Raw genomic sequence first — 12081 nt, forward strand, 5'->3', positions numbered from 1 at the left:
TTGGTACTCATGTGACAGCTGATCAGCAGACAAATGTCTCCTCAAGGCAAAGCTTCAAACTACTCAATTATTGAATAACTGCAGGTGGTACATTTGCATACCTCCCTCTAGAGATTTCCTGGGAAACCCACATAGCTTTGTTTATTCAACATGTTTCTTCTTGTCTGGCACGTTGTCTCAAATAGTCCTTTGAAGCTCATAATGCTTGCCAGCATTTATACTGGTCACATCTCCCCCATACAGAAGTTACATACAATGCCATGGTAATACATATAATTTACGTTTTTAACACAATGGTCTCCAAAGCTACTTAAACTTAATTCAACAAGGTTCATTCAGTGATCTTGCAAGAAATTGCCACATCGGCAACAAATGAAGCAGGGGCCCTACAGATAACAGTTTCCTTGACTTCACAACCATGCAGGTGCCACCCTGTGTACTGAATGAGTCAGGGGACCTATGGAAAAAATAGTATGTGATCATGTATTCAAGAATGTAACAGTGTATGCATATGGGGGTGCAAATTAAGGTTGCACAGGCAACCTTGTCATTCTCCACATGGACCAACACTAGAGGAAGACACTTTGCCAGTGTCTGTCCACATGTTTATTCAAGTGACACCATCATAGGGCCTAATCACATCAGCCACACTATCAGAGGCTCGTTCACCTGCGCATCTACCAATGTGATATATGCCATCATGTGCCAGCAATGCCCCTCTGCCATGTACATTGGTCAAACTGGACAGTCTCTATGTAAAAGAATGAATGGACACAAATCAGACGTCAAGAATTATAACATTCAAAAACCAGTTGGAGAACACTTCAATCTCTCTGGTCACTCGATCACAGACCTAAGAGTGGCTATCCTTCAACAAAAAAGCTTCAAAAACAGACTCCAACGAGAGACTGCTGAATTGGAATTAATTTGCAAACTGGATACAATTAACTTAGGCTTGAATAGAGACTGGGAATGGATGAGTCATTACACAAAGTAAAACTATTTCCCCATGTTATTTCTCCCCCCCACCCCACCCCACCCCACAATGTTCCTCAGATATTCTTGTTAACTGCAGGAAATAGCCTACCTTGCTTGTCACCATGAAAGGTTTTCCTCCTTTCCCCCCCCCCCCCCCCCCCGCTGCTGGTGATGGCTCATCTTAAGTGATCACTCTCCTTACAGTGTGTATGATAAACCCATTGTTTCATGTTCTCTGTGTGTGTGTGTGTGTATATCAATCTCCCCTCTGTTTTTTCCACCAAATGCATCCGATGAATTGAGCTGTAGCTCACGAAAGCTTATGCTCTAATAAATTTGTTAGTCTCTAAGGTGCCACAAGTATTCCTTTTCTTTTTGCGAATACAGACTAACATGGCTGCTACTCTGAAACCTTTCCATTTAATGTAATGCTTTCCTGATTAAAAATAAAATTCAAGCAAAAAGTGACTATATTTGATAAAAATGCATTAACTAGGTCAACTGTAGACAAAACTTCACAATGCATAAATGCTTTTAGCAGCTCTCACATTTGTGAGCATAATAGGTACACTTACATCATATGATGCAGAAATTAAGATATTTTGATTGGTTAAAAATATATTCTAATTGCTAACTTTGGTACAGACTTATAAATAGACCAGTAACAGCTAAAACTCTGCTACATACAGTATTGGTCTTTATAATAGTTCTCCATTACCCCATTCCACATAAGCACCACTATAAATAGATAAATCTGTATGTGATAAAGGATACAAGACAAGCACCTAAGCCTTTGTTTTGCCACTTAATTCAACTGAAAGTCTGTTCTATGACACATACAGGATTAACCCCTTGATGCTGGGCATCAGGGTTTCCTCAGTGTAAAACGTCACCATTAAACTCCAGTAACCCATGACTCAAGTTTGGGCTTCAGTAGATTCCAAGTTTTTTTTTCCCCCCTCAATCCAGAAGAGCCCAGCGGTCCCCACCCTAGGGAAAAACTTTTTTAAAAAAAACAAAAGTTTTATGAAATTGAACATACTACGCTTAATCACTTCATAAACACATTTATTGCTCAAGCCATAAAGATACATGCATATTTCCTGAAATAAAAAGTCTTCATTGTCCATGTAATTCTGTCCTCATGTCTTGAATTCCTGGCATATTAACTAGTTAGGCCTATACTTTTGTATTTGCACTAGACACCAATTCCCAACTTATTTGCTTTTGCTGCAAGTATCTATGATGACATTTTGATAAAATCAGCTTCAATGTGCTAAAAATATGTTTGACTTGTTAGAGCTTGTTCAAAAGACAGCATGTCTTTTTTAAAAAAAATTATGAAAATTCTGAAATTGCTCGTCTTCCATGATTTTACTTAGAAAAGTCTCCTCAATTCTGACACAATGATCTTTGATACAAGCGCCTTCACTGAATAGGACAGAAATCTATTTTTCCAATTTGGAATGCTGGAATAAAAGGAGCAAACATGTTCCTTCAGCCATATTTCTGCCTCTTCTGCCTGGTTTGGACTCACTTTGTGATGTTTTATTAGGGACCAATCATTGTGGCTAAGTATCAGAAAGCTTCCATAGCTTCTCAAATCCTCTATTTTGTGTTTGTGTGGTTCCAGTTCTTTCTTGTTAGCCATAGGAATCCAAATTTCCAATGAAATTCTGACTATAGTGTCAGCCTGTAATCCATAAATTCCCTATTGAAATGTACTTCAACTGCTTTAATAAGTTTAGTGCCTTTAGTGACCCTTGTGTAAAATGTGGACTATGTTTTGATCAAAGCCCTCCTCACACTCAGTACAAATTTCAATACAAGTCAATAGTTGGATACAAATTTAGGACACCATTCTTATTCTGTTTTTGTACAATACCTAGAACAACACAGAGCCCCAACAAAGGTTGGGGCCTTTAGGACTACCTAAATATTTCTGTTGCTTACACCAGTAAAGAAACACCAGCCACTGCAGCCAGCACTCGGGAAAACAGACCACACAGCTTACAGGCCATCGTCCACAGTGGCCAGGCAGGTGGCTCTCTTATAAGAAGATTCCTCAATGGACAATTCCCATCAACTGTAACAAGCACCAAGATTGGTCTATCTATAACAGGTTTTGCAAAGAAGCAAGTATCATAGGGGTAGCCGTGTTAGTCTGTATCCACAAAAACAACGAGGAGTCCAGACAGCTTAAAGACTAACAGATTTATTTGGCATAAGCTTTCGTGGGTAAAATACCCACTTGTCCAGACGCATAGAGTGCGTGCAAAGAAGCAGTAATTCATTCTCCTGCTTCATCTCACATCACCTCAAATCTTATCCTTCCTCACCTGTTACAACTTCTGAAAGGGGCTGTTTAATAGGTTTGAATTACTGGTACCATGGTGTGGTTCAGATTCTGGATTCTAGGACTCTTTTTGGGTCATCTGGACTTCAACACACTTCTCCATTTGTGTTGGCAGAACTACAACATGTTGGTTAACTGCACAGGTGAGATTTGTTAGCTAACTTCCTAACATACTGTTGTGAAGTTGCAATGTTATCTATGGATTCAGTTGGGCCACAGGCGCTGGAGCACCCACGGGGAAAAATTAGCGGGTGCTCCGCACCCACCAACAGCCAAGCTCCCACATCCTCTCCTCTTTCTCCCTCCCCAGAGCGTGCCACGTCCCTGCTCCTCCTCCTCCCTCCCAGCACTTCATGCCTCCCTCAACTGACTAACAACTGTTTGGCGGCACTTAAGACTTTCTGGGACGGAGCGGGAGAAGTGGGGACGCAGCATGCTCAGGGAGGAGGCAGAGAAGAAGCAGAGAAGGGACGGGGGCTTGAGGGAAGGGGGGGAAATAGGGGTGGGACTTTGGGCAAGGGGTGGGGCGGGCGGGAGGGTCAAGCACCCACTGGAGAGAGGGAAGTCGGTGCCTATGCATTGGGCTAAGAGTTGGTGTCAAGGCTATGATTGTGATACAGGTCTTTGACACTGTTATGCATTTGATTCACACAATCTGAACGGTGGGCAGTAGGTCCTGACAGTTAGGATGAAGAATTCCGCTTCTTAAAAAGTGGCTAGTAAAGGAGGTAAGGCATGGGACTAGAGGGCTTGAGGGAAAGCACATCCACCCCCACTGCAAGTTAGGCATCAAACCCCTCACCTGCCAGAAAATTGGGGGAAGGAGTGTGGATTTGCAGGGATCCGTAAGCAATGTTCGAAGACTCTGATAATTCCTTGGTAGTAACATGCCCAGGATCTCAACCCTGGCAGGCCCCTAAATAAGAAGGCTCGCATAAGGCTTCTTTAGGGGAGTTGGACATTCCTTAGAGAGATCAAGAGGCTCTGCATTTCCATTTCTAGGGAGGTTTGTAGAGGCCATCTTCTGCTTGCCTCTCCTTGTGCTGATGCCCGGATGGATTGCCTCTAGTTACTGTCTGATACCTTGTCTCAAGTGTTAAAGTTGCAGCCATCAGTCCAAAAATTAAACATGTCTGTGTCTACCCTAACTGGCCCACTGGTATTTGAGAACTCTACTGCAGTTACAGCTGTAAAAGTGAAAGGACAATCAAACCCAGAATCTTGCATTCTACCAAGCGTAATTATGGGTCTGGGAAATCAAGCATGGTTTTTTTCCAGGCAACCAATCATGAAGATGGACAAGTGTTTTTGAGGGTTTTTTGGTGGGTTTCCTGCAAACCCCCCCCCCACAACTTTCACAAGTTACTTAGGAATATATTAGGAATTATTTCTCTCACTGAGGTTTAAATAGTGTGCTGAAGTTCAAGTTTTGTTTTGTTTTCATTGAGTGACAAAAAAAAGCTTCTTGCCATATTTTTTCTCTGCATTTTTATGGTATCTTCACCAAGTCACACACTAATTTGCAATTTCTTTTTCAGACAGAAAAAGAAAGAATACACTTTACCTCTGTATACATGTTTCTAACCTTTATAATATTTAACCTTTAACATTTCTTGTCCTTGATTAATCATCCGTCATCCTACCATACGTCTCTCCCCCCCACTTTTTTTTTTTTTTTGGTTTACTTATAACATCTAGTAGTGGATCTAAAATTTATCTGGAAGAACATATACAGCGTAAAGTGCTTCTATAATTTCTTTAAACTGCTGACGTAGTCTTATACTGAGCTTCTCTAGTTCAAGTCTTTGCCTTTCAGCTTTTTAATGACATAATTGTTTAACTTGACCTTTGATTGATAGATTAATAGACTGTTCCTGAATGAATCAGCCGCTGGAAGCCCTGGAACAAGGACCTAAATCATCACTGGTATATCACAATAGCGTAGGCGACATCTTACTTGCAGGATCCAACTCTATATTCTCCTCTTCCAATTCAGTAGAGTTGGATCTTGTAGAATATCAAAAAACAATTTCTTCACTTTTTCAGATGAGTGAAAAACCTGTAACCTAATTATTAAAATATTTTCATTTTAAAATAATTCTGTTTTTCTTACTTCATTGCATTCAATTACTTGTTTCCTACCATTTTTCTTCAAGTTTAGTCAGATAAATGAATCCTGCTTGGTAACCATGAATCTCATTAGCAGTATTGATATGCAGCTTTTACATATATCACAGTTAGAATGAGTAATACTTAAAATTCAAAACTGAAAAATTAAATTCAACTAGCTAGCCTTATATAGGACCAAGTTATTAGAGACAGTGTCCAGCTTCTAAGTAGTAGCTAGATTCTAGCAAGCCTTCTCTCTAGAGTTCATAACTCCACTTATTCACCTCTCTTCAGCTAGTGACAGTTGATTTCACGCACAATGCACACACCTCATTCATCATCAAGAGCCTCACCCATTCCCCTCCCCCACTTTTTCTAAAACTTGTTTCCTAATAGGCATATGAGGAACCTTGATGTTCTCTTCACTTCCCCTTTGAAGTTTTTCCTTGCACATTTAACACTAGAAACATTAAGCTCTAACAGTTGAAACTAAATTTTAAATATTCCCATAAATACTTCATGGTGACTAATTCTAAAGAGTGAAAAAACCCTAAAAAACTCTTTTCTGGCAGAAAAAAAATTGGGCTTTTCACAACTTCTATCTTTTCTTAAATATTTACTAGTGTGTATTTAGTTTAAATTCACTTGTCAGTACAAGCATTTGCAGACAATTTCATCAACATTTTGAATATGCCACAATTTAGGAAATATTTAAGGACTTTCCTAATCATCATCCAGGTTGGTTTTTTTTTTCTTCTAAATACACACACCGAGCAGGGAATACATTTCTTGCCCAGTTTTCCTGAGTTACTCTCCTAAGGGAGATAATATCAAGAAGAGACACTATAGTAAACATCTAAGAGAAATAATAGTTATCAGACACTGCAGTATGTTTTCATTAGCTTTTGCGGTATTGCTGCACCAGGCCTGTGACCCAACGTAACTGACTCCTTGGGTTAGGTACTTGTCATTTTACTACTTGTTCCAGCAGGAATTAAGTGGAGTGCCACCTGTGCTATTTCTTCTTTTTAAAACTCGATTTGCTGGGAGTGATTTACAAATATTTTGCCGCACCCTCACAGCAGAAGCTGCACCCAATGAGTCAAGGACTCTGAGAGAATCTTAACAGGAAATATATTTGATCTGCAATGCCTGGGGATAATCAACAGTGAGGAGAAAGGATAGAGAATAATCTTTTTCACTGTAAAATAAAAGATGACCATAACGCTGGATTAGAAGCAAAAGTTGACTAATTTATTTCTTCCATGTTTAAGATGATTTATACATATTCATCTTTGTTCAATAAGTGGATTTTAGCAAGGTTTTTGCCAGTACATCAAATAAACCAAGAATTCCGACAAGCTACCTTTTAATATTTTCCCTGAAAATGTTAACAAATGATGTATTTTATTTTTTAAATTTAGATTCATCTATTATAATTTTACATCACACATACCGATGGTGAAAACAATTGTTCAAAGCAATGCTTAATCTGAAAAATATATATGCATTTTATAGTCATTAGTAATAAATGGATAAGCAAGGCCCATATTACAGATATTCAAATATTTCTAAACAAATCTAGTTTGTTCCTTAGTATGAAAGAGTTACTCTCTATTAAAAGCACATTCATTTTAATTTAAATGAGAGGTTTGTTAATTCAGCCTGTACCAATCCAGACAACAGGATTTATTCCAGTACCAGACAGACAACAAAAAAGCTAGGTAATTTATCAAAAAGTCAGTGGTTCCTAGACACTTTAGCCGTCTGTATCAGGTATGAAATAACAAAAAAAAAAAAACCACACTTTTTGCTGGTATTTGTAAAATTTGTTTAAAACTTTGAACATGAATGTACTTAGAAAAAAGAAGCAGTACACATGTTGCATTTCTACTCAAGAGTTGTTAGAAATACATACAACCTTCATTTTTTCTTGCATCTGCAGATTAAGCACACTTCAAAGTGGCATAGAAAGTGGAAAACTATAAAATCTGTTTAGAAATAAGAAACATTAACAGATACCTTTATGGTTAATTATTGCTTTAAGAATAGATGCTGGTAACATGTTAAGGTTGCAATAATTTTTTCTTCCATGTAACTGTAAATTTACAGCACCCTTAAGCATTTGTATAAATGCAGCATCCTTAAGCATGGGGTTTTTTTGGTTGTTTTTTTTTGGTTCACATACTTCCTTAAAAATTAGAAAAACAGTAATACTAAACATAGTAAAACATTGTAAGCAAAGCAGTATCTACATCAACTATTTCTGCCTTTCAGAAGCTGTCCCACAATGCCCCACACTGACAGTTAAACCGGTACAAGCAATCCTGGTGAAGACGTGCACCACAGACACAAGGAACGTAATGTGGACATACAAAAGCAAATTACTGTGGTGGCTGCACGTCGATGTAATTTTGGTTGACCCAATTTTGTAGTATAGATTTGTCCTCTTTTTTAAAAACCCAATCTAAAGTGTATCCCTAAGGTAACAGATAGTAAGCTATTTGGGGCAAGATCGGTCTTTTTATTCTATGTTTGTACACTGTCTAGCATGGTGGGGTCCTGGTCCAGGACTAGAGCTCCTTTGCAGAATGGTAATACAAATAATAGTAATAAGTAATAGAGAAGTTCACGATATTCCAAGCATTTCTTAAAGCAGACAATTTTATTTACTGTATTTAAACTGAACTTCATTACTTCGTTTACCTTTCATTGCCACTAAATATTGGAGCTCAGATAGTTAGCAAATCAGAACACATGCAGAGGTAGAGACAGGCTCAGAACACACTGAATTATAAAACACAACTACAATTTATTTTTAGATAATAAAGCATGTCTCATACCAAAACACAATTTAAAAATTACTTCAACTTAGAACAAACATTACAAATCTCAAGTTTTTTCCTAAATAATTATTTTGAACCATGCTATAAAATGGCCTGGTATATTTTTGCATAAACTACAGAATCCAAAAAACACATCAAGTGTACACTGATACATTTTTTTAGTTGAAATGGAATAGTATGCAAGTGAACAGAAGTAGTTCTGTGTGTGTAGTTAAAATGCAGAACAGCAGCAACTATCAAACCCAATTTTTTGATTTGTATCTTAATCTGTTAAAGTGGGATTTAAAATGGGTTAAGTTTATTACATGATAGTCTCCATGGAGTGTGATAGTCCAAATCTGGCCCAAAATATATATTCAGTCCATGTTCAAATGATTAAAATACAGTCAAAGCATCAGCATTCCTTATTTCTTATTGAATTTAGCCATGATTTCATTTTAGAAATACCATAAAAAGAACCTGTTAATTCTAACATCCTTCATTGGAGATCAACTACTCTGGTACACAAGCAGTTCCATGAACAATTTGTTTGATTCGACAAAATTCCTGTTCTTCTGTAAAAAAGCATATTACAAATGCTGCTTGTGAATCTCTTAGTGATAAATCTATTTCCCATATTAACCCTACTTTTACACACAACTAAGCCAAGTAAAATAAAATGAAATGAAATATACATTCTTAAACAAGATATGTAGACAACTAACTGAGTAAATTAAGCATTTTTTTCAATTAAAAATCCCATTACCTTCATATGGTAACTTGGATCTTAGATTACCATTTTTCTTGAGACCCTCCCTAACAAGAAGCAACTCTGCTCTTCAAGCACCTAACCTTAATGGCAGACGTGTTTTTTAAAATGAGGAAGTGACAGTGCAGATTGTTTGTCTGTTTAAGCAGCTGTGCAATCTAGAATGTGCAATTGTAACTAATTATTTTAAAATCTTCATTATTCCTCTCAGCACCACTTCACCTCCTTCAGAGTAGCAGCCGTGTTAGTCTGTATCCGTTAAAAGAAAAGGAGTATTTGTGGCACCTTAGAGAGAACAAAACACCATCCTAGCCACTATGGATGTTGAAGCCCTCTACACCAACATTCCACACAAAGATGGACTACAAGCCGTCAGGAACAGTATCCCCGATAACGTCACGGCAAACCTGGTGGCTGAACTTTGTCCTCACCCGTAACTATTTCACATTGGGGGACAAGGTATACCTTCAAATCAGGGGAACTGCTATGGGAACCCACATGGCTCCGCAATATGCCAACATTTTTATGGCAGACTTAGAATACTTCCTCAGCTCTCGTCCCCAAATGGCCCTACTCTACTTGCGCTACATTGATGACATCTTCATCATCTGGACCCATGGAAAAGAAGCCCTTGAGGAATTCCACCACGATTTCAACAATTTCCATCCCACCAATCAACCTCAGCCTGGACCAGCCCACACAAGAGATCCACTTCCTGGACACTACGGTGCTAATAAGCGATGGTCACATAAACACCACCCTATACCGGAAACCTACTGACCGCTATGCCTACCTACATGCCTCTAGCTTTCATCCAGACCACACCACATGATCCATTGTCTACAGCCAAGCTCTACGATATAACCGAATTTGCTCCAACCCCTCAGACAGAGACAAACACCTGCAAGATCTCTATCATGCATTCCTACAACTACAATACCCACCTGCTGAAGTGAAGAAACAGATTGACAGAGCCAGAAGAGTACCCGGAAGTCACCTACTACAGGACAGGCCCAACAAAGAAAACAACAGAACGCCACTAACCATCACCTTCAGCCCCCAACTAACACCTCTCCAACGCATCATCAAGGATCTACAACCTATTCTGAAGGACGACCCATCACTCTCACAGATCTTGGGAGACAGGCCAGTCCTTGCTTATAAACAGCCCCCCAACCTGAAGCAAATACTCACCAGCAACCACACACCACACAACAGAACCACTAGCCCAGGAACCTATCTTTGCAACAAAGCTCGTTGCCAACTGTGTCCACATATCTATTCAGGGGACACCATCATAGGACCTACTCGCATCAGCCACACCATCAGAGACTCGTTCACCTGCGCATCTACCAATGTGATATATGCCATCATGTGCCAGCAATGCCCCTCTGCCATGTACATTGGTCAAACTGGACAGTCTCTACGTAAAAGAATAAAGGGACACAAATCAGACGTCAAGAATTATAACATTCAAAAACCAGTCGGAGAACACTTCCATCTCTTTGGTCACTCGATTACAGACCTAAATGTGGCAATTCTTCAACAAAAAAAAAAATTCAAAACCAGACTCCAACAAGACACTGCTGAATTGGAATTAATTTGCAAACTGGATACAATTAACTTAGGCTTGAATAAAGACTGGGAGTGGATGTGTCATTACACATAGTAAAACAATTTCCCCTTGTTTATTTCCCCTCCTACTGTTCTTGTAAACTGCTGGAAATAGTCCACCTTGATTATGACTACGAAAGGTTCCTGCTCCCCCCACCGCTCTCCTGCTGGTAATAGCTCACTTTTCCTGATCACTCTTGTTACAGTCTGTAGGGTAACACCCATTGTTTCATGTTCTCTGTGTATATAAAATCTCCCCACTATATTTTCCACTGTATGCATCCGATGAATTGAGCTGTAGCTCACAAAAGCTTATGCTCTAATAAATTTGTTAGTCTCCAAGGTGCCACAAGTACTCCTTTTCTTTTCACCTCCTTCAACATTGTCCACTTGCCTCCATCTGGTCAATTATAGTGCATAATATCTATATTGCTCAGTATTCCCCACTCCCAACTCAGTTGTTGATCACCACCACTCCAGAATCCTTAGACACTCTCCCCCACAACAAAACACCTCTTTTCAACCCTCCAATCTGGCTCATATCCCAGCATCTGCTCCCTCCACTCCAGTAACGTGCTTAACGCCTTTGGAAAAAAGAGAAGGATGTGTGGTCACAGGGCTACTACAGGTTTGTTCTATCATCTGGCAGGGAAGATGATAAAACAAACCTGTAGTAGCCCTGTGACCACACATCCTTCTCTTTTTCCAAAGGTGTTAAGTGCGTTACTGGAGTGGAAGGAGCAGATGTTGGGATATGTTCACACTAACAACCTCATTTGATTTGCTACCTTTGACACCCTATAGGACAGGGGCGTGCACAGGAATAAAAATTTGGCTCGTTTTGGAGGGGCAGTTTCTGTGCCCCCTGCTGCTCCTCCCATCCCCTGGAGGCCGGAGGAACTCACTCTCCCCCTGCAGCTGAAGGAGATAGTTCTCCCCACTGCAGCCCTGCAGCCAACGGAACTTGCTCTCCCCTGTCAGCTGGATCTCCCAGCCTGGCCTAGGAGGAGTTTTGTGCTCCCACTGATGGGGGGCCTGTGCCCCAGCTTGCCCCCCTTGCACATGCCCCTGCTCTGCGATGATTTGGAGGATCTTTCTGACTAATTTATTAATTCTGTGTCAGATTATCAACTCTTAGTATGTATCTTTACCAAGCTGCAAACTCCGTGTTGAATGGGAACTAGATGTCTTCTGGGTTTTTTTGCCTTCATGTTCGACTGGAATTCCAAAAGGTGAGTGGCAAAGGGCTAACAAAAGAGGGTCACTGAATTAAGTGCTAGTCCACTGAAATGTAGTCACTAGGTAAAAGCTTTACCCTTGCCCAGAGGAACTGGTTTAGCAGTTAAGTGGTCACCTAGCAACAAGGTCACCTGTTGGGGGCTGACCAGGAGATCACCTGAGGTTCTGGAAGGTTTAAAGAGAAGGATAGG

At 39.7% G+C, this 12081-nt stretch overlaps 1 protein-coding gene across 29 annotated transcripts in view; it reads right to left on the minus strand.

The window, feature by feature from the left end:
• Positions 1-12081, minus strand: part of LOC119858363 (sarcolemma associated protein) — a 159093-nt gene that overhangs the window by 115029 nt on the left and 31983 nt on the right. The window contains exon 1 of one of the 29 annotated variants that reach the window (XM_043519979.1): positions 9035-9053. The exons of the other annotated variants lie outside the window; for them this stretch is intronic. Within the exon in view, the coding sequence (XP_043375914.1) occupies positions 9035-9040 (6 nt within the window). The 5' untranslated portion in view covers positions 9041-9053. Of the gene's footprint in view, positions 1-9034; positions 9054-12081 lie in introns of those variants that run through there. 29 annotated transcript variants of the gene reach the window in all.

This window comes from Dermochelys coriacea, chromosome 7 (genome assembly GCF_009764565.3).
Source record: "Dermochelys coriacea isolate rDerCor1 chromosome 7, rDerCor1.pri.v4, whole genome shotgun sequence".
Taxonomy (NCBI): Eukaryota; Metazoa; Chordata; order Testudines; family Dermochelyidae; genus Dermochelys; species Dermochelys coriacea.